Source organism: Tyto alba, unplaced genomic scaffold (assembly GCF_018691265.1).
Source record: "Tyto alba isolate M040663 unplaced genomic scaffold, T.alba_DEE_v4.0 Super-Scaffold_2, whole genome shotgun sequence".
Classification (NCBI taxonomy): domain Eukaryota; kingdom Metazoa; phylum Chordata; class Aves; order Strigiformes; family Tytonidae; genus Tyto; species Tyto alba.
The window spans coordinates 40,844,809-40,868,633 of NW_024881282.1; the positions used below are offsets into that span (position 1 = coordinate 40,844,809).

The window sequence follows — 23,825 nt, forward strand, 5'->3', positions numbered from 1 at the left end:
TGGGAAAAAATGTATGAATAGTCGTTTCAGATGTAGACAGATATACTGATAGGTGTATGTGTGTATTAATTTCATAAAAAATGCTAGACTGAAAGATTGTTACCAATGCCAAATGGTCATGTTTTCAACCGGTGGAGAATGCCCAAGTTATGGCAGTCTATACCGTCTTAAATCAGTCCTTCCGTGTATGTATGTGTGTTATAAGAGTATAATCTGGCTGAATTTTGTTATTACATCCAACTTATTTAATTGGATCAGGCTCTCCACTTGTTAATTTCTCCACAAATGCAAAAGAAGCTACGGGGCCTCCATGGAGGAGGACGTGTAAGGACTGTTCTGTTAGTGAGTGACTGAAGCATATTTGTTGTCATCAGTGCTTTCTGTTATATCCCCTAAATAGCCCTTCTTGTTCACTGTGTGGAGATTTTCCCCACATGCTCCTCCAGTTCTAACACTATATGACGTTGCTGGTCAGCAGGTTCTCTGCTGTCCCACCACAGCCTTCCTTAGCTGCTGGAAAATGGAGTTAAATTCTGCTGTGAGCAGACACTTAGGAGGCAGGGGGAAGAGGGGAAAAAAGACACCCAATGAACTAGTGATTGCTTGTGTAATGATTGTGTAATGATGCTAAAACCACATGTGTTACAAGACTTCATCATGTTTGAATGTAGCTGGGAGCAAAGGTGATGTAAAACAATGCTGACTTGCTGAGTGGTCAGGGTGGAGAGAGAAAAACTCTTTGCCAGGAGGTGCCTGAATGCTGAATGTGATGTGTCCTTGCCTACGCTGTCTGCTAAGCTGAGGTTGGTGACATGACATGTCAGTGATTTGTTGGGTGCTCTTTCAACCATCACAGTTTTTTGTAACAGAAGGCATAATACCCTCAGTCTCCTGAAGTCTGCAGCAAACAGGTCTCTTCAAAGAGGTCGAGTTCATCAGTGGCTAAATGACTTTTTCTTTCCTCAACAGGACTTTCTGCCAGCTCAAGCTCCATTCTCAGGGGGAAAGGACAGAAAACACTCCTTCCAGGACTGGTTCAACATACAATTAGGATCCACTTGCACACTGCCCAGATGCAGTTAAGTATTTTTTATTTGCTGCTGTGAAACATCAGCCATAAAAATACATGTAGTCTACTCATCAAATGCAACTTGATAAGGGCAATGGGGATGACCACCAACAAAAAAATAAATTTCCAGATAAATGGTATACTAAAACATGCTTCAAAATGCACTAGTAATCATGTGATCTGCCCTTTGGGCTGTGCTGGTAGAGCTGGAAGAGTGGGATGGCCCAGAGATTCTTTGCTTTAGCAGAAACTGCTGGGACACTTTTGCTCCATCAGATGACAATAGTTTTCTTTCAGCATCTTTTCCAGGCATTGGATGGCTGGCTTTTTGTTTCTTGGGCTCCATTGCTGCAAAAAGTATTGCCATCAGCTGTAGGTCTTAGAAATATTCTCTGGTATATGGAAAGGAAATGGGATTTATTTTGTGACCAAGTCTCACTCCCCTGGCAGGTTGCTTGATGGATGTGGTCACCCGATGAAGGCATGCTGCCGTGGGGGGACGGCCCCTGGGATCTGCCCCTGTGTCAGCTCAGCTCTCAGAGAAAGACATAAGTAGCTTTGGAGGAAGCAGATGTTCCCTGTGGTATCACAAAGAAAGAACAGACAGGAACACATTTGGGAAGAAGGGCATGCTAAAGATCCTAGCATTTGGTGGGTTCAAGGGAGGATTTGGTGGGGGCAGAGATGAAGAGGGAGCCTTGGCTGGAGAATAGCTCTGGAGGAAATCAGGGAAGTCCCAGAGGCCTCCCCAGCCACCACAGGACGTCACGGGGGGTTCAGGTTTTGTGTGATGACCCTGCGGATGTGGAGGAGTGTAACTCATAGAGCTGCAAATCCCAGCCATCCTCTGCACTGAAGGGTCAGTCAGAAATACCTAATGGTAACTGTACAGAGTTGTAGCCTTTACATAGTTTTGTCTCAGTAGGAAATAACCTGGCCCTTGGCAACTAAAAATGGACAGACCTGTTATAATCATCTGTAAATGTTTTCATGATGCAGAGATAGTTAGAGTAGCCAGTACTTGTTCTTTGTAAGTACAGTAGCAGGCATCAGGAAACCAACATCTTTAATAGCAAGCTGCAATTTGAATTCCTGACTGCAATTTCAGTTTAAAATCTCTTTAATACTCTTAAAATATATTTAAAGTTAGAAACCTTATTCAGCACCAATTTCTGCTCAGGTCTGAGAGTACCTTTTTGCTCTTTGCTCCGCTCATAAAAATAGTACTTCAACATCAATAGATCCTTTATAAACATAAGACTCTTGGATTACTTCAGTAAATTACTTATTACAACTAATTGCCCACCACTTCAGAAAACCCCTGTTTCAGAGCCCTTCCTTGCAAACCCCCTGTGAGATTGAGATAGCTCCATATCTAGTATCCAAATATTTAAAGTATAAGATTGTGACTCTCAGTGCATTTTTTTTAAATTTTATTTTCTCCTAGATCCCATGTATGTCTATAAGTGGGAACAGATCTTCTTGTGAGACCTCAGAGCAGGGTCCTTGCATTGTGTAGCCAGGGTCTTCACTCTGGTTTCCACACTCAACCAGGCCTACTGCTGTGACCTCACACGCCTCTCTGACAGGTACATGTACACATTATCCACCTTTTCATCTCAACAGAGTCCCAAACTGTGTTTCTGCCTAAGAGGGATCCCAGTCCTTAATGGGAATCAAATGTGAGGATGACCAGAATAGCCCTGCCTAGTCACGAACAGTGTGTAATGGTTCTTGTTTTCCCTTGATGTGGACTGGAATATTGGTTTCAATGCCTCACTGAGGTCAGCAGTAAAACTCCCACTGTCTGCAAGGAAGCCTGGAGTCCAGCCTTTGGTATCTGACACCTATTGGGAGATTTCTTTGAATGTCTTGAAATGAAGCACTGAATGCCTGCTCATTTCTTTTTCTGCCTGGGACTAGGCTGTAAGATGAATGTCCTGTGTGAATTGGCTGTGGACATCATGTTGCTGGGCAGCTGAGAAATGATATATCAGTAGATGACCATAGCTTCCTTCCTAAAGACAAATTACAACTTTAACCTTATATTTTTGTCAGGATCTGTGATTATGCTACAAAGGCTTTAAAAGGAAGGATTTTTATACAAATCAGAATTGTCCAATTGCCTACCAAAAAAAGCGTTATTACTCACTGTGGGAAGGCCTGATCAGAAATGTCTAATATGAATAAAATACGCCAACTTCAAAGAGTACACCTGATTTTCCATTTCTTGCTCATCCAAATCACCTGTCAAACTCAAGAGATTTTGGTGCACTGAACACATGCTCTAGCCAAATAGTTAAACCACCACTAAGACATTTTGAAGGATGGATGCTTTTAATCAGTTTTGTAATCTTTAATCTTAGAAAGATCTTTTTTTTTTTTTTTTTTTAGAAGCTGCTTTTTCTTGCTTATTTGGTTCAAAAATATTTTGAGGCAGAGATGACCCATGCTATAGACTTCTACAATATATAATATTCATTTTTGGAGGAGCCATTTCAGTATCATTATAATGCCAAGCTGGAAATATGAAGCATATGCATCACTGGCATTCCTCTTACCATTACAGCTAACAACCATCTAAGAAAAGACAGGTATAGAGGCCAAGCTGTGGTTACATGGCTTGGTAAATCTGGCTTCAGAGTACTTAATGGTGGATCAGAAAAGTTACCAGCACAAACAGTAAAACTGCAAGTCTGGTGCAAATTTATCCTAACAAAATGCATTAGCATTGTTTTAAAGCAATAACTTTCTTCTGGCCAGCTTTATAATGGATTTGATGTTGTTTTTTTGTTTGTTTGTTTGTTTTTTTTTGTTTTGTTTTTTTTGTCTGCAATCGACTTACAGTCAACAGAAAGTATAAAACTGCTTTAACACTATATCCCACATTCTTGTTAGTTCAGAAGATACAGAAATACAGTGATGCATATGTATCTGATCCAGATTAAAATTGTACTGTCAGTTGACCCAGTAATGCATATAGCTGGCATTAATGAAAGGGAAGCCTCAGCTGTTGAAAGGTTGATTCCTGAAAACCATGTAACCATGTAGCATTTCATTATCGCACAGTAAAGGCATTTGTTACTTTTTCCTTCGATTTCCCAGTGTGTTTGCCCTAGGCTTTGGTATACATATTTTATTTTCCATAAATAAATAAGCTTTTTTTTTTTTTTGGCAAACTTTATCTAGTATTTTATGAAATTACAAATCTTACCTATACTATACCAGGAAAAGAAGACGAGGAATTAGAAGTTCTTCTTTTAGTGCAAACATTTTAACTTTAAGAAAAAAATGCTTAACTGAGATAGATTTTTAATCCTCTTTTGCTTATACCCAATATTCTTCCTCATGTCTAAATCATTACTACAATTGCTACATAGACAGGTTTGGCTAGTACTGCAAGAAAATCAAGGGCTGGCAAGCAGGTCATTTAGCAGTGTAATACTGTACAGCTTAAAAATGGCAGTTTATATCCTAGATTCAGTAAACTTCTAAAATTAAAATACAAATCTGGAAGACTTTGAGAGGTTACATTTATAATAACAGATGCCATTAAGCATTGTATGATTATTGTAAATCTACAAGAGTATTTGTTTACTGTTTTAGGAAAGTTTTTCAACCTCTTTTATAGTTAAAATTTGTCCTCTTTATTTAGCAGCCTCTATTCTGACTATTTAAAAATATTTAACTGAATTGTTGATGCAACACATGTACACAGTGACTCCCAACAAAGCCAACATTTATTGCATCTGCTTATATATGAAGCCATGAACAAATAGCACATTAATTTTCAGAGAGAGAGGACAGTGTTTGAATCAGTGCTATATGGACCTTCATATATTCAAAAAAAAAAAAAAAAAGGCAAAAAGCTTGTTATTACATTTGGTTAGATTTGTGTTTGAAAAAAAGGAAAAACCCAGAGACCTTCAGCTTTTTTTTTTCAATTATGCAGAAGGGTGATCAAAACAAAGCCCACAACTCTATTGTTCGTAAATCTTCATATACGACATTGAAAATCCATCTTATGTTTCCACTGTAACTAAGAGAGTCCTAATAAGGTTAATTTAAATGATCAGTTTATTGGCATCCCCTACAACCTGCATAAGTAAGGGCTCCCCTGCTTATTTCATTTGGCATTTTAAGCATTTTGCTGAAAAATCTTTGAAATAGCCTCAAACGTGACTAGACTGATGCTGGTGCATAAGTTTGTGTCTAAGACACAAAGGAAGAGAAGCTACATATGTATATTAGCACACACCAAAGTGAACAGGTAAGTAACCCCCAAAAGTATATTTTAAAAAATATTTTAATTTTACTTGCAGAGGAATCACACTAATCCCCTTTCTTGTTCCTATTTACCTGTTCTCTGTGCTATTTACTGAAAAGTGCCTAGGAAACGTCAGAGCTAATGTCTCTGAAGTACCGGGATCAGAATGGCCATGGTATCACCACCACTTTTCAGAGCTGAATTTGAAAGTGTTTGTTTTGTGGCAGGCTTTCAACTTTACGCAGAATAATTTCTTAGCTGAGGCATTTGGCAAAGAGTGCTCTGCATGACTCAGCAGCAGATCTTCTCCATCGCAGATTTTGGTTATATTAATATCAGGTTTATTTTATACATGAACTCATACATATTTATCACTTAAGTTTTCTTGCATACTGCTGGGCTTTCTCTAATTCCAGTGCCTGTCTCTCCAGCTACTCCAGCAAACAACATGGCATACTCCACACAGTGATTCAGTCTTGGGGTGGGTGGAAAAAAAATCAGCCCCTGGAGCAATTTTTTGTTGTTGATAGAGATATTTCCATTATTTCTGTCTTTAATTGGGGTTGTCTGGGGGGAACTGTGCAAATCCTACAACATTTAGGTTCTATAACACTAGATAGAAGTCATGACTTTGAACTCTTGGATTTGGTATTAATGCTAGCCATGCAGCCCTTTATTAGTACACACGCTCGTTACTCATGCAAGTAATTGCACTGGCTTGAAAGAGGCTTTCTGTAGCACAGGAGCTGGTCTCCAGTCGTCAGCTCTTTGTTACAGACGTCACCACAGAGCCAGCCTGGTTCTAAAGTAGCCGAGTAAATACACTCACCCTGACACTGACAGGGTGAAGTAATGATGTTCTGGCCAACCTCTTCAGTACCTCGAGCAAAGAACTGGAGAGCTGTTATTTTTCTCTGTAGTGAGAAGTGAATGGGTCATGAACAGTTGGTGACCAGTTCAAACACAGACTAAAACCACACCGAGGGTTTTGCCCGGCTCCTTAGGGAAGCAGAGGTGACCTCTTGTTTCTTTCAACATCCTTCCCCTCTGCTCCCCACCACACACCTTTTGAACCCATGGGGCAGTTTAAGTTTAAACTGAAAGAGGCATAGATGTCTCAAAGGTAGTTACATTTCTTGGGTTTCTGGCAAAACTGTTGACTGGGCGGAGGTAAAAGATCCACATGTATGCTACTGGAAAGATCAGGGAGCCATGCTGATGTACAGGAGCTCCTGTGCAGCTCCGGACTGACCACAGCACATCCTGTCTCCTGTGTGGTGGGGGCCCTGAGCGACCTTGGAGGGAGAGGGGATGCACTTTCTGTAAAGGTGAAGCTGTGGGATAGCTTCTTCATGGGAAACTAGATTTCATTTCTTTCACTGCTCATAAATAATTTGGTTATCACCATGTGATTGATTGCCAATATATTTACGTTAGTAGTGATACTTGACTTTTATAATGCTTTCCATCACAAGATTCCAATTTCTGTTCACAATAGAGATGTATCAATATTTCCTTTTTTATAGGTGGGGAGTGTTACTCAGAGGACTAGTTCTGGGCTGAGTGCAAAACTATACACAGTCTCCCAAGTCTTGGACTAGTGCCCAAGCCACCAGATGATCTTGACTTGCTAACAGCAGTTTAAAACCACTCTAAATATTTTTCCAGGCTAAACACATTTGCTTCTTGTAATAAATCTGAGGGGGAACCAAATGGTAAATAATGAAATACTGAGAGTTCAGTCTGAACTGTCAAACTCTTTTGAAGGCAAGATAGATGCTGTCTATTTAATACTTAGCCAGTGTCTGTTTTAAAGGATATTCCTACATAAATAGTAAGGTCAGTAACAAACACAGATTTTCATATTTTAAGAACTCTGAGAAGCCTTTTAGCTGTTCTTAACTGGATATCTTAGTTCTCCTATGGCTATTGTGGAGCAGATGTGCCCTATATATACAGGTGACAGGCAGAGAGGGACTGGCAACTGCCTGCCTCAGCACTGGCAAGGTCCACATACCCCCATTATATGGCAGTGGCCCTGCCATCAGCTGAAAACGCATTTGTGCCCTGATCTGTACTTCGTAAAGATTCCAAATTTTGTTGTACGCTTTTATGACTTTGTGTCTTCATAAGTCTATAAAGATTGAAACAAAGTGTGGATTTTCTGTGGTTTCAGATATTTTCCATCTTTTTGACCTTTCGCCTTTATGGGTCACTTTTAAAGTAAATATGTCTTGATGCACTGTGAATCTCACTGATGTCTCATCCCAACCATCTAACACTTATTTCTCCATATTACTAATTTCACCAAGAACTTCTCTTTTATCAAGTGTTTTCTGCCATTGGCCTCTTCAAGCTTATTGGTTCTGCCTACAAGAATGACAAGTTTCAGTTGTACTTTCTCAGCAAAATAAAGAAAATATTAATTCTAACTGCACTTTGCATATTTTGTTTCCAAATATTTTTGAGAGACATGACTATCAATAGCTGAAATATTCTTCAAGATAGCTTTTCCTTCACAAATTTTAATCTCTCCAGCCATGTTCTTCCTAAATGACAATTCCTATTAGGCATTTTGATGAAATGCTGCTTTGATTTAGGAACACCCAAATCCCTAATTTTCTATAAAAGACATGCTTATAAGAGACTCTGAGAAATTTGAAAATCCCAGATGTAGGTTTTCTTTTGTTTTCAGCAATGTTGTAACTTAGGCTGTACTACTTACTTATGTATTACAGTTTTGCACTTACAGTAGCTTGCTTATTTTACTAGTCACAAACTTACTAACTTAACCTGTTTATGAAATGTTATGTACTTTACCATCATTTTACAATCCAAACTCCAGGTGGCAGGTTTTCTAAATCATTGAGAACTGAAAAGGAGATGATGGCCATAATTTTAATTTCTATATTGACTCCTTGGCTGCCATTTCATAAATATGCAGAGTAGTTGTATGAATATTATAAACCATTTCCAAGAGCTAACAAATTTTCTGTGCTTGTATGAAGTACTTTAAGATAAAATACTTCTTTTGATCAATAATTTACGTGTGGTAAGTTGTATCATTTCTTGAAGTTTAAATTGTGTGTGGAAGTTGATTTTCTCCAATGACTCGATTTTTTGTTGGAGGAGCTTGGCTGAGGAGATAAAGGGGAGTTTATGGAAAGTTTTAATCTTTGGAGACAGATGTTTGGCAACTTTTTAATCTTATTATTGCTCTTTGTCCATTCCATGGTTTGTGATGTGAATTTTTAACATGATACTACTTTTACCTGCTAGTTATTCTGGCTTTTAATATACAAATCCTTTAAACAAAGTGTGTTCAACTGAATTTCATAACGTTTAATTTAAAAGGAGAAAATGATGTGGGTAAATTTGAAAGCTACTTGCTGAAAGTATATGAGCAACATATAGGGACAGTCAAAAATGTACAGTTGAAGAGCAAGGAAAAAAAAACTCAAAACAAACCCAGAGACTGATGCCTTTTAAAAGTAGGATACTTAAAAGCAACATCTTGAAAAAAATGGGATACTTTTCCAGTACAACACATCATAAACCCAAGGAGCTTGTGACAAAGAGATTTTGAGGTCAGGAACTTAACATGACTGATAATAATTATCTGTATAAACACTGAAATCATATAGGACAGTAGCCCAGAATCTTTGTGAATTCATAGTCCACAAGTCTAGGCGAGCATATGTGCTGTGGACATACCACACATTTATACCAAGTGGTTCCTCGTGGCCCTCAGTCATGCAGAAGATTGCATGGGCACTGTGATTTCTGTGAGCCATGGTCCAGGAATCATTGCTTTTATTTGGCTATATGCATAGCCATTAAAAAAAAAGAAAAAAAAACAAAAAAGCACTTATCTGTTGGAAGGTCTAAGAGGGGTGGGTGCATGCTGGGCCATCCTGAATACTGCTTGTACAGTCAAAAGACTGATTCCAGTTGTCTACTGAAATAAAGGCATGCTGGCTTCAGCAGGCATGCAAGAGGTTGATGTAGTTCAACCTCTCAGTCTTTGGCTTCTGTTTAGAGGATGAAGTACCTGCTTCCAGCTGGATTCGTGAAATTATTTGCCATGACTGTGGTCTGAGACTTTCTGCCACCAGTGGACTCCATACAAAAGCATCTTTTAACCCTCCTGTCACCAAACCCCTCACAGAGTTTGTGAGGTTGGATGAAATGAAAATTTACAACTTCCATGCCTGAGGACATAACCTATATTCTAACAGCCTGAGATTTCAATATTAGGTCAGTACATGATATGAATTCATAGGCGTTACCATACACACAATAATTAAAACCAAGGGCTTCCACTGGAAATGGGACTGATTTAATCTTTTTTTTCCTAGATCTCTGCCCTAAGGGTGAATTTTTATGTGCATTCTCTGGTATTTAGTAAAGGCAGTCACGCTGCAGTCTTTCCTTTACAAGTGGGAATCAATAGGGTCTCTTTCCTCTCCCTGGCCACCTATTTAAATTTGTAGGAACTTAGTATCTTTGAGCCTTAGCTGGCTCTGTTATATTTGATTGAATTTAGCTGATGGATTAATAAATTACTGAGGGAATGATGGATGGACAGGGAGACAGATGCACATGTTCACACAAACATCTGTACAAATAAAGGATCATGCATTTCCTTGCAAGACTTGTCTAATAAGAAAATCCTCCTCTGATGTTAAGACTTTTAACTAGTGTCCTCAAATCATCATCTTCCTCGGAGCACTGAGGAGCTGCTAACCTAGGAAAGTAAAAATCTGTTGCGAAGATGGGCTGCTTAATTTACCAGGGTAGGGCAAATTGAGCACTCCAGCAGTTCATTGTCTAGGCTGTCACTTGCTCTTGTTGAAATATCTGGTAAAGGGAGTGAGATTGTAAAATTCACAGTCCTTTTGATTGGATTTAGAGTAAATGTCTACAGCCTGCCTAGATATTTGAAGAACTGTACAACCATACAAAACCATTCCTATTCCCATTATTAATCCCACGTACAAAATTCAGAAACAGACCTAATTGCCAAAGTTCAAAACCATTTTGTACTATGGACACATAAATGGAAATGATGTAACAGATGTGACCAAGACGTCACCGCTCACTAGCTGAAGCCATCACCAGCTGCGTTTGCGCTCTTAACCCGCCCCGGTTTTGGGTTCAATGACATTAGCATGGAACACACTGAAGCCTGTAGCAAGAGCAAACTGAGTTCAATCACATAACGGTGCCGTGCCTCAAGCCTTAAGGTGCCGCAGCCGAATCCTTCTGGTCACGTGCTCGTAACTCACGCCAAGTCTGAGGATTGTAAAGTGCTTAGAAATGTCAACCTTTGAGTGGAAAAATGCTTTCGATCTTTGCAGTACAACTGGTGCTCTGCTATGATATTTGTTCAACTTAATGCAATTAGTCACCGAACAGGTTTATTATTTACTCGTGATGCTTTGTCTTGCATCCAGTATGTAACAAGTTGCAGCTTTAGAACAGAACAAGGAGCTGTAGCGTGCTGAATTACACATTCTAGAGGCTACTGGTATTCCAGCAACCCTCCTGGCACTTCTCACATATGCTTTTGCCACTGCGCCCACAGATACAGATTCTTTCTCGATTGAACTGATGCTTTTGGGCTGTACTTCTTTTTTTGAAGGTAGTTGTGTGTGCAAGCAAAACGTTCTTTTCTGTTATTTAGAACACACCTAACAGGTCGTGACACAAGGTCGCCTTTTCAGTTCAGGGCTCAAAGGAAGCAACTGCTCCTTCAGAAATAAATTCCCAGTTAATTATCTAGACAAGTACGCTTCAGCAATTTTCCTTTAACGTGCATTCCTCGGTACTTCCGATACCACACGAGTAACAACACGAACACGGAGCTGCGCTTGCGTTTCGCCTCGTACAGCCAGCCCTCAGCCGCCAGTTCGTACCGCGGTTTGCTTCCCTCCCACGGCCAGGGCCCGATTCCGGAGAAATGAGAGCACCGGGGGGGGGCCCGGGGCAGCCGGGGGCCCGGGGCAGCCCCCGAGGGCCCCACGGCCGCGCCGCCGCGGGGCTGGAAACCCGCCCGGCCTCCCCCCGGCCCTGCGGGCTGCGCGGCCGGGCGGGCAGAGGGCGAGGGCCGGGGGGGGCAGTCACCGCCGCCCTCCCTCGCTCCCCGGCCCTCCGCACCCGGGACGTCTCCCGGGCGGCTGAGTGAGAGCAGGCCGGTGCTAGGCCCGGCGCACCCCCCCCGCTCCGCCACAGCTGCCCCGTCCTGAGGGGCAGCCCCACGCCGGCCTCTTTCCCCCGCCCGCGGCCGGGCGGCGGCAGCCCCGTCCCTCCCCGGGGCGGGGCGGCGCGGTCCCTCCCCGGCGCGGAGGCTGCCCCGCCTCCCCGGCCGCGGCGGCTGTCACGGGGCGAGCGGGCCGCGCCGGGCTCCTGCGGGGCGGGGGCGGCGCTGCGTGGGGCCCCGCGGCTTCCCCCTCGGCCTGGCCGCGGCCGCCCGGCGGCATCCGGGCTCCCGCCACCATGTTCAGGCGGATTCTGCAGCGGGTAAGGCAGCGAGACCCGCCCCGGCGGCGAGCCCTGGCCGTGCCGCGGCGGTGCCGCTTCCTGGTGCCGGCCGGGCTCGGCGTCGGGCTCCCCGCGGCGGGGCCGGAGCCACCGGCCCGGCCCGGCCCGGCCCGTCCTGCGGCGCAGGGGAGGGGGGGTAGGCCCGCGGAGGCCGTTCGGCTTGTCCGCCGCCGCCCCCTCGCCCATCGCGGGGTGGGGGGTGGGGGACACGCGGCCCGAGCCCCGACGGGGCGGGGCGGGCCGGGCCCCCGGTTCCGCGCCGCGTCCCGTGTGGGGGCGGCGGCCTCCCCCGGGCCGGGTGGAAGTGCCGGCGGAGGGCGGGCCCCGGCGGCCGGGGCGAGGGGCCTGTCGGTGGGGCGAGGGGCGGCCCTGCCCCGGCGCCGCTCCTTCCCGCAGCGCGGCTCCGCCCGCCGCCGCGGGGACCTGGGGTTATTTCCCTGCGCGCCAGCCTTTCTCCTAACGCCGAAAGTCAGCCCGGCAGCCGCCTCCCTTTATTTTAGGAACCGGCTTTTCCGGCGGCTCAGCCTGGTTTGACAAGCCAAGAGGTGACACTTGTTTATGAAGCCCTTCTCGCCTCCCAGAACCCTCGCGTACCCGCCGCGGCGCAGCTGGTTCCTGGGGCTCGAGTGGAAGCTCCCGGGGAGGCGCCGGCTCGGGGCCGGGGCAGCCGGTGCTGCGTGGCTGGCGCTCGGGGGGAGGATGCGCCCGAAAGGGTTGAGTCACGGCGGCGGTGGGAAGGGCAGCGCTCCGGACGGCGGCCCGGCGGGAGGGAGAGCCGCGGCGGCGCCCGGCGGCGGGAGCTCACGGGTGGAGGGGGAACCGGCTGCCCTCGGTGCCTTCACCTGGTGCTTCTCTCGAGGCGCGCTGCCTCCGTAACACCGCAGTGAGAAGGGGTGGTTTACTGGAGATGCTGGTGTGTTTTCCTCCTCTGCCGCGCAAGGAAGCGTTGCTACAAGAATGAGAGCTAGCAGAGGGGGGAAAAAGCCCATCGGTATGCGTACTGCCAACTTTTTTCCGGTGTAAAGCATGCCTCAAGTAGTTTTTCGGTCCTAAACCCTGAGCAGGTGAAGATCGCTCTTCGTCTGTTCGAAGCTTTGTGTTTACAGGGAAGAACTTCCTTCCTGAAGTTTGATGGGAAGCCCTGCTAACAAGCAGGGAAACTTAGTCCGGACCTAATTAAATATTGGCAACGTGTAACCGGGTGTTTATTGATTCTGAGAAATAACAGGGCGTCAAGGAAAGCTTCTGTGATAGAGGAAAAAGTCTGATACAGTGCCAAAGGAAATTTGCCCCTAAGTTCGGCTAAACACTTCCGATAAAAATCTACAGTCAGTGCAAAAGCTTCTGTGTTAGAAACAGCCATCTTCTCTGAAAAGTTTAAACAAAGAACTGTTCCCCAGTGATTCCTGAAAATTACAGGATTATAGCAGAGCTGATTGCCAACAAAGGTGAAACAGACTTCTTCCTGACCAAGAAATAGAGAAATGCCAAGATTTTTTGAAGGTGTTAATTTTTTAATTGGTGCAAATAACTACGCTTTTAAAAATCCACCTCTTATTAAAGGAGCTTTAGGCCTTTTGTAAAAGTAGTGATTGCACGCACAACCTCATACAAACGTTTTTGACTTACGGTCCGTGGTTGGCAAAGTATGAAAAAGACTTCTGATTTACTTTGATGTTAAAAGTGAGTCTTAGCTTGCTGTCAAATTTGTTCATAAACAGCATTAGAATTAAAATCTTTCACATATCTGATGCTGTAATTTGAAGGCCAAGGAGCCTTCTCTTGACCCTTTTCTTATGCATCATTACGGTAGCTGGCAAAAAAATCCCCACCTTCCAGTTACTGAAAAGTCGTTTCTTTTATATGTATTGGGTTTATTATTTGATTATAGGTAATGCCATCCTTCCTAGCTGGATTGCTAGTCATTATTGGTGATATAACTTTAGTTATAAAAGTATGTTGTTTTTTAAGAAAAAGGAATTCTTTATCACATTTCTTTGTGGGTTTTTTTTGGTAACTCAGCTGGCCATCGAGCTGCAAAGGAGGAATGCAAAAGCTATGAAGATACTGTTTATAGTTTTAGTCACTGATTTGAAATTCTGATTCCTGAAGTTTCAAAGCATCAGATGTTTCTTTTTTATACTACTTCTGTTCCCTGATCACTTTTTTTATTTCTTCCACAGTTGTAATCTCTGTTTTTAAAAGCATCTTCATGGTGACTTTGAATGACATATTTTCAAGATAGAAATTATTATATACTTGTTACTACTGAACATTAATAATTTAGTTTTTAAATTTAGTATCTTCATGCTGTTTTCAACTAGGTCTTCATTTTAGGTGCTTTACTTGAGAGCTGTTTCTAAATTTTTTGTGTGTTTTCAGTGTGACATTTCAGGGATCCATCTGTTCCGTACATTTGCACCATAAAACCCTCTTTCATTCATTCTCGCCACTCTTCAGTTTCATGCATTGTTTGCTGTGCTGATCTAGAAAAAGGTAGGCTTCCCCAAAAGTCATCTGCGTGGAATGTCCAAGACACAACTTTCCTGTCCAGATACTTTGATTTTTTTTTTGTCAGCGTATTCTTTAAAGAGCTGCCTTTTCTTTAGTGTGTTCAACTCTGAAGGGCCTTTGTGGCCACTGTGTCCCCTTTCTCTAGTTCATCTACTAGCAGGACAGTGGCTGTTGCCTCTAGTCTGTTAAAGCAGAGCTCAGTTCTTACATTTGCAAGATAACAAAACTTGGGGAAAAAAACAGACACCCCCCCCCCGTGTTTTGTAAGGAGGCGGCATTTATTTTTGGCTGGTGGAAAACTGATTACTTTGGCCTGCTTCCCCAAGTTTTGTAGTGAAGGACTCATCTGTTGGGTCAGTGTGACTACATTAGTTTTTGTCTTAATTCTGTGTGTTTAACTGTCTGTCTACAACTGTTTGCAGTTTTACTGTGTTTGAGTGGTAAGATTCTACTTCTCTGTGTCTGACAATGCTTGAGTTTTTGGTCTTGAGATCTTGGGGTCTAGGTGGACAACAGGGCTTTGCAGGCATTTCTGTAGCTTGGGTAGTGCAGTCACCTTTTCTCATACTCCAAGCTCAGGAGCAGAGGTATTTACTTGTCTGGGATGCATTGCATCTCATGCCTTACCTATAATTTTATTTTTATGCTTATAATTGCAGGGCTTGCTAGATAGCATATTTACTTGGATAGATGCTGAACTGCAGCTGTGCTCGTGCCCTCCCTGTGGGGTCGAAGGGAGCACGTGTGCCTCTTCTTGGGCACAAGGTCTGCTTGCGTGGAACCGATGGCACGATGGGAAAGAAAGATTTTATACCGTATGAAGTCAGGAGTCATTTCATTTTACAGAGCTGTAAAAATGACATCACGCTTCTTTAGAAGTAAACCGTATTATTCTTCTGTATTGCACTGTACTCTGCTTCTAGCACTGAGAGTTGTTTCATAACAAGGGCTTGGGCCTTCTCCTTCTTGCATTGTGTTTGTTTCTTCAGGACCTTAATATGTTTGGATGATAGTACCCTTCTGTAGTATTTAAATCTGTGATGGGAAAACTGTATAAATCCATATTTGTTCAGACTTTCTCAAGACTTAACATGTTTTTTCAAAGGTTTAATTTATTCTGAATTTAAAACTGCTGAAAAGACTATCATAACTGAATGGAGTGTAGCTACAGACAGATAAATGACTATGCAAAAATGACACGGTAGTGATCCATATTTATACTCCATCATTTTAATGCATTAGCTCAACTCATATAATTTTCTATTCCTTTTCAGAAAACAAGCTGTAATCATTGTCATCCTTTTTGTTGTTAATGATGTTTCTTTATATTAGCTTGCAGTTTTGAGAAAACAAAGATCAACATTATGAAGTTTAGCATACTACTTCTACAACTCTAGTGCTAGTAGTAAAAACGTATGCTTCTCCGCAAAGTAAACAAATATAACGCTGACAACCGGGAAAGAAATATGCTGGGTAAGAGACTAATTTTGCATCAGCCTTTCAACTCCAGGTATGCCTTTAAGGGTCAAATGTTAATTTTGTAAGAATACATATACCGAAGTCTGCATAAGAATTTACTTTTCCTATGGGATTCATAAGTCATTTTTTGGCTCCCCTGTCTAGTCCAGCTGAAAACAAAGAGCATCGTTCTGAGTTTCTCCTTACTTCCCAAAGTCAGAATTGTTCAATGTGTTGTGATGATTTTTTTTTTTTGTTTTTTTTCTTTTTTGTAATGGAACATGATACAACAGTGGTCTGGGAGCCTAGTTTAAACTTGTGTGTGAACCTATTTGATCATGTAGTTATCAAATACAAAAATATTCCCAATCCCCCGTTCTTTATTTTGCTGGTGAAGGATGTTTAAATTATATTACAGCCTTGAAAGAGAAATTAATTGCATTTATGGTCTTTGTTTCCATAACATCCTTCCAAATTAGTATTAAATTTTTCTTGCTAGTGTGTATTACTTTGCAAATGGACGTACTTTGCTATGACGTGTTTCTCCTGATCTTGGAAGTTACTTAATGGCCTCTTTCCTTCCCACCTTTCTTCCCTGTGCGTGCCACTCATCAGCAAATATCACCTGTTTGTACTAAGCTTTCAAAATTTAGCTTGGAATTATGCTTTCTCTTTTAAAGACAGCACATCATTGCTTTTTAAAAGGTTCAAAGGATTTTTTCAGGTACTGTTTAATAATTTCTGTCTTGTATATTGCGCCTAATAAGACATGCCATGTGGTACCTTTTAGTGTGATTATAGCATGTCTGAAGTGTTTCATAAAGCAAATGCGTTAATCAACCACGTAGTAATAACATTGTACTTTTAATAGAAGAGCTTTCATCCTGGAGGTTGTAATAATCTCCAGTTTGTAGTGCTAGAACTAGCAGAACTTAATATGCAAATCTCATTGCGAAATGGAGTCAACTCCGAGGTGAAATGTGATGAGCGATTAACAGTGCACAGTAGCATTGTATAAAAAGTTCCAATATAGCGTGAAGAAAATAGTGTGTTAATTGTCACAGAAGATTCTTGCTTTTGGGACAAAATGATTCATTAGTTTTGCTGAAAGCTTACGCTCAGGTATTGCAAAAGCAGAGGTGTATGCTGCCTGTCTAGAGGCAGTCGGACCATCTCTTGTTGCCGTTGCCCAAGCTATCAAGCTTTGTTTCAGGTTCTCCCTCTGCTCATCTTCTGTCCAAGGATACGTGAAGGCACATTCTTCAGTTTTTAGAGCAGAAGAATAGAACAAAAAGCTTTTATTTCTTGTAAAATATCAGTAAAGAAGTGCATATCCATAATGCTGACGCTTTCTCCATTTCAGAACATCCTATTTCTACTTGTGGATGTAGATGATGGGGACAGATAAGGGTCCAAGTTCTCACGCTTTCTAGAACACAACAACTGCCATAGCTAACTGCCATATGAAAGCCTTTTTATCATGTTCAGATTTTTAAAGCCTTTTTAAAAATTCCTCTTAATAAGAAATTGATTCTTATATTGTGAAAGTTCAGCTCCTTTATGGAAGAAAGCTTTGACACCTGACTTTTTCATCTTATGTAGACATATGTGTATATACATCATCTTTGGATTCTTTGTTCTCACACAAAATGGATTTACAAGTGAACCTTACCTTTGGGTTGCATGAGTGTGGTTTATGGATTGCATGGAAAGGAACTTCTGAATTCTATAAACCAAAGAAAACTGTTAATAACATTAGATGCAATATTCTAACCTCTCTGTCCTAATGAGAAGCTTGGCTATATCTTACCAGTTGTTTTAGATATTATTCTTCCAGCTGTCAATGCACACAATCCCCATCTTTATTAACAGTTACTAAACTTGTGTTTCAGAGCTCTCCTGCAGGACGTGTGTTTCCACAGGGCGACGCTTCTGAGATGGCAGAACAATTTGGGTGGGAAGGGAGCTCAGGAGCCCTCTAGTCTGAGCTCCTGCTGCGAGCAGGACCAGCTCAGAGGTCAGGGGCAGGCTGCCTAAGCCTGGCCTCATGCTGGAGAAACATTTCCTTATGTCCAGTGGGAACCTTGTTTCATTTTTTGTGCCTTGCCCTCCCACTGTGCACTGCTGGGAGCATCCTCTTTTTGATGACACCCCCATGGGTGCTGGTGGGACCGCTGTTAGGGTCTCCCAAAACCGTCTCTGCTCCAGGCTGAGCCAGACCTGTTCCCTCAGCCTCTCCCCACAGGGCAGGTGCTCCAGCCCCAGCTTTCTTGGTAGCCTTTTGCTGAACTCACTCTCGTTTATCAGTGTCCTCCCTGGACTGGGAGAGCCAAAACTGGTTGCAGTATCTTGATGTGGTCCAAGGGGTGCTGGCCAGCGGGGGATGATAACTTCCCTTGGTTGGCTGGGCTCCTGTTATTACAACCCAGGGTGCTGGTGGCCCTCTCTGCTGCCAGGGCACGGGGCTGGCACCTGTTGGTTTGCTGTTTGACATGAGCCCCAGGTCCTTTTCAGCAGAGGCCTGTGTTGCTGCTAGGGGTGTTGCTTCCCAGGCACAGGACTGCGCGCTTGTCCCTGTTGATTTGCATGAGGTTCCTGTTGCCCCATTCCTCCAGCTCATCTAGTTCCCTCTGAATGGCAGCCCTGCCCTTGAATGCATCAACTGGTTCTTCCAGTTTGTTGTCATATGAAAACTTGATGAGTGTGCACTCATGGCCCATGCTGTGATGTGCCTGGTTTACTGTCTGTATTAGTGACTTTGAGGGGAAGTACCAATGCCTTCATCTTGACGTGCTTTGCATCTGCATCGTATTCTTTGTTTGCACCTTTTTTTGCCTCTTCTATTACTGACTTGGAGAGCTTGTGTCACCTTGCCTATTGCTTTTGTATGCTATAGTAGAAGGAAACTATATTCTATCTTTAGAAATGTAACACATCTAAAATAAAAGAAGACCATACCAGTGTATGTGATCACTTAACCGATGACCCCAGAGAAGGCTGGAATGGGGACCGTCGATGGTCTCCTTCACTTACTGTCACCAGCCCTGATAGCCTGATGATTCTTTCCTCCTCACTTCTCTTTGGGCAGTCTTCGGAGCCTTTCTAAAATTGAACTGTATCTCACTGGGAATTAAGTCCTCAATCAGTAAATTGACCTTGTTACTACATTTTTTTTTTTTTTATTTGATTAGTAATAAAAGGCTGTTATCTTTATGAAAGATGGAAATAGAACATTCTTTCCAACACAAAGCAGGAGAATGTACTTAATTTTCAAAGTATGGAAAAGCATGCATGCTGCAGTTATCTTATAAACGGTTATATAGCTGATTTGTCTGGGGAAAAAAAAAAAAGGATATATTTGAGCAAGAAAATTCTAAAACAAGTAGGATTTTGGAGACACTAAAATCTAGAAACTAAAACTATTTATCTACTTCTGTCCCTCTCTCTGTAGATTTCCATCTGTGTATTTAAACTTGTATGTCTTTAATCCCCCTGTGTTAAATTAGAAAATCCTTTATAACATTACAGATGTTTCCAGATGGGCTAAATTACAGCAGTAGCATTACTTCATCCCATTTGGAATTGTCATAATGGAATTGGATAATGAACTTTTTTTTTGTTGTTGAAACTAGGATTGCATATCAGTTTTAAGATAATTTCTTTATTGATGTTTGCTTTGAGAATGCTAGCTCTTCTGCCATTGGTTAAGCAGCAGTGTTCTGGAGATAAGAGACGTTAAATCAAATTTAAGTCAGTTATAGTTAAATAAGGATTATAAACTGCGACCCGTCTATCCAGATTTTGAATCCTGTAGTATTTAAAATTCATTTGTTTATTTTCTCTAAATCTGTAGTTTCAAGTCCATGCTGTTGTTTTGCTCTTCAACATATTCATAGGAGTTTATAGGCTGTCTTACTGATTAACATTCTTGAACTTTACCGCAGGACTGATTTTGATTTTTATATTTTCCAAATCAAGGCAGTGCACCTACTTCTGTGCTTATTGTATCAGAAGGTCTTCACTCTTTTCTGTCTTTTAAATATTTAAATGCTTGTTCAGATTGTAGACAAGTTACCAAGAGAGTCATATGACACTAGTTTACTACTTCTGAAACTGTTTAGACTGTAATTTCTAGTATTTTCCTGTTGGATATAGAGACCTAATTTAACATCAGAGTGAGTGATAAATGGGCAGAGTTTAGCCTAATTCTTTGTTTTGTGTGGAGTGTTCAGGAGAGGAAGTGGTTTAAAATTCTGGCCTTTGCTTCTGGTGTCTGCTTGTTCTTTGATGCATGGAGAGTCTTGGATAAAAGCTTTTTTTGAAGTGTTGCACTGAAAATTACATAATTGCTTGTCACTTCATTATTCTTGCAGAGGGAAAATACGTCTGTATTCCAGCAAATAGAAGAGAGGCCTTTGCATAGGATACATTCTATGTTTTATTAAATACACTGTGTAGACACTTATTTTTCTCTTCCCCATCTATTTCAGACTCCAGGTAGAGGTGGGTCTCAGAGCTCGGATTCAGATTCATCTGCCACACCAGGAAATGCTGTGGAGGTGAACAACGAAGGCTCCTCTGAGGTACTGTACGCCATGTGTGGGACGGGAGTCTTAAACCCTGGGTGCTGTTCCTCTGATCCATGAAGCTGTTAGCAGTAACTTTTGATGTCCTGCCTAAATAACAGCTGTACTAAATAAGTACTCAGAAGTGTAATCTTCTAAGAATTGGTTGTTATTTAAATAAAAAGTAGCAGTCTAGGTCATGTTTATATGTAACTGTTAATTAGGCTTATCTATCTAAATGGTCACAAGCAATCCTTCCTGTAATCCTAGAGATGAATTATTAAAATCAAAATCAATGAGACATAAGATTAAGACTCCTCTTAATAAATTTCTTATGAGAGTTCCGAAAAATGAGGCTTCACAATTTATCACACTTTTACTCCCTTTTTACCTTGCTTCTGCTAAGCTATAATGTATACTGGGAACCTCCTCCTCCTTGTGAAATAGCAAATGTGTTGGGTTTTGTTTGGTGTTGGTGTATAAATCTACCACTTGTAAATCCTGTCCATTTTTTATGTGCTGTATGCCATACTTAACCAACAGAATAAGTTGTTATTCTTGCTTCAATCCAATATTACCATGTCTTTGGATTTACAGTGTTGTCAAATATTAACTCTGAAAAATGCAAACTGACTTCACTGGCTGTTGAAGCTAGTTTGTGCTAATGTAGCCTGATTACCTAGCTTGAAAATGTTTCAAGCTTAGAATACAAATGCAGCTCGAGGTTAATTACTCCTATTACAGCATTAAAGGGAACAAAGTGCCCTTCTTATGCTGAATAAAGTGTATGATGATTCAAGTACTCCGATGTCTGTTATGGTAAGAGATAAGAGAAACTTGCCCTGTGCTGTTTAAAATCCTAATTGCCTTCTATCAGTGCATCTGCTTATTTCTTATTTCTTGCAGCCTTATTACGGTCAATATAATCAGACATTCCTTAATATTTTGCTGCATGTTATACATGTCATGCATTTGTGAGTCCAAATCTGTTTTGTATGCATATTTACACTATCCCTGAATCAAATAAATATTTGTAAATTGCAGACTAAAACCTCATTACTTTTGTAGTTAAGGCATAAAAATACGCAATCAGATAATTGCTTCTTTCCAAAGTTTGGCTAAAATTGCACAATTCTGTTAACATGAGTGCAGCACCACTGACTGTACAGCTGATGGGTGTCACAAGGTACCACAATACTAATGTTGTAGTGTTTTCTTGAGATAGGTTGAGCTTTCAAAGTGGTGGTGTGCCTGCATTATTGCACCATTGGATTTTCTTGATACTGAGTTGAAATGGGACAGACCAAAGGCTGCCCTGTCACTTTTGGTTGATACTGTATAATGTGAAAAAGTATCTGTTAGTTGTCAGTAATTCCAGCATTCTTGCATTAGTTACAAGTTATCTGTTGAATCTGTTACATTAGTTATATGCTATTGTTCTTAGCATATAATTTCAAAATCTGTTTGAAACTGAGCTCTGAAGCTGGTGATGGGTATTTACTCTCCTGAGATTGATGTGTTACAGCACACAGCTCTAGCCTTTCAGTTGGTCTTCCTTTTCCTGTGCAGCTGGCCTGAGGTGGCGTGTCTCTGAGAGCTTATCTCCAGCAGCACCCTAGCCAGACTTTGCAGAATGTTTGCTCTCCGTTCCATTGTTATGTTCCTACCTGGTTCTCTCATATTACATAGTCAGAAATCCAGTTGACTTGTTTTCACTCCTGTTTCTTGGCTAGATTTTCCAATCTGTATTGCTGCGAGATTCAAACTGAGAAAAATTATTACATCTGTGCAGATTCTTGTGTTTCTTACCACCTCAAGCTTGGTTGAAATCAATCCTGATTTTTGAGGATTGTAGTATGAAACAAAAGGAGTGGTGAAGTCTGAATTCAAACCGTTCCTTGCTCAAGGAGATGTGAAAATCTGTTTTAGTCCCATCTGTGGCTACGTCAGCACTTCAGATCACACATAGACCTGTAATCAAGTCTAGATACATCTTTTATTCACTGTGCAATCTGCCCCAGGAGGAAACGTTTGAGCCTATCCTGCCTTTGTAGTGTAGGTCCCAGTGCTCTGTGTCTGTGATACAGGATTGCTAAATATTCCGTGTGCAGTAAGTTCACCAGAGTGCTTACACTTTCATTAGTGTGATTTGGCTGTGTTAGCTAGACAGGTTTGCCACAGACATCCGTTTTGGAAGGGACCTTAACCTTTCCATGCATGCACGGAGGGTTGTGTTCAGTCTGTTCTGTCCGCCTCTGTAGTGCTTTGCCACGGAGGTGCAGGCATCCTCCAGCCAGCAGTGTGGACAGACACCCAGGGCACCTTACTCTCCACCTTCTTTTTCTAGGTTTAAGCATGTAGTGTGTGTCTTGAAGATGCAGAGCTGTTAATCTTCAGAAACTGCTTTAACTTTTGGCTTTGGTAAATCTCTGGTGAGCATGCTGAGTTTTTTTTTTATTAAATTCTAACAAGGAAGGTGCGTATTTTTCCCCAAGTGAGCATGCCAGCCAGGCATGCAGCTGTGCTGGTGCCTAGGCCACTCCTGTTGCCACAAACTCGCTTGTTAATTTACAGGGGTATTTCTGCAATCTCACTGCATCACTGTTGTCTCTCTCCGTGAAACATCTGAAGACCCTTATGGGACACTGCATGATGGATCTGACATGGTGCCTTATAATGGTCCATTCACAGTTTGTTATGCAGCTTATTCCTCTGTCACATGAAGGGGCTACCAGGAGTGTCTGGAAAACACATAGTAGTATGCAACATGGTGCTAGTTTTTAAAGTGTGTCTTAGATTTGTATATTTCATGTTCTTAACTGTTCCTTCTTGCCTTCTACGTGATACTGATACGTGGTTTGTAAAAACTATGTTTCCAGAAGGAAACCAGACTTTGCTTCTGGTGATTGTAGAGCACTTTCAGTGTAAGAATTGTAGAGCGTTTGATTCCAAAACTGCTTTTTTTGGTCTTTATTAGTTTCTTAAAAACAAATATACATTTCACAGGGCTTCATCTGTCCACTATGTATGAAAATGTATGTAACTCCCACTGATCTGTCTGAACATTACCAGAATGAGCACACTGGGACAGAAGGAAGACAGGAGCTTCGTGACCTCCCAGCTGTTACTGTGGGTCTTGTTTATTTTGTTTCAATAGCTTTGGTAATGGGCTGCTTTAAATGAACATACGTCTTTTCTCGTGGCTTGGGTGTCAGCTTTTTAAGTTCTTTCTTTGGTTCCTTGCTGAAACATAATTTGATCTCTTATGCATGATTCCAAAGTATACATTCAGCAGATGGATTAATCTGTCTAGCTTTCTGGTTTGCAGTTCTCTCTCACATGAAACATTTGCAGTATTGGGAGATTTGGAGTCACTGATGTATTATTGTTTTTTAAAAACTTTTGCTTG

The 23,825-nt window shown here is 41.9% G+C and overlaps 1 protein-coding gene across 3 annotated transcripts in view; it reads left to right on the forward strand.

The window, feature by feature from the left end:
- The first annotated feature begins 11,710 nt into the window (after nucleotides 1–11,710).
- Nucleotides 11,711–23,825, forward strand: part of EEA1 (early endosome antigen 1) — a 76,128-nt gene continuing 64,013 nt past the window's right edge. The window contains exons 1-3 of one of the 3 annotated variants that reach the window (XM_042792243.1): nucleotides 11,711–11,858; nucleotides 20,342–20,434; nucleotides 23,423–23,545. In XM_042792243.1, the coding sequence (XP_042648177.1) occupies nucleotides 11,835–11,858; nucleotides 20,342–20,434; nucleotides 23,423–23,545 (240 nt within the window). In that variant the 5' untranslated portion in view covers nucleotides 11,711–11,834. Of the gene's footprint in view, nucleotides 11,859–12,367; nucleotides 12,425–20,341; nucleotides 20,435–23,422; nucleotides 23,546–23,825 lie in introns of those variants that run through there. The other 2 variants (XM_042792245.1, XM_042792244.1) reach the window with 2 other exon arrangements.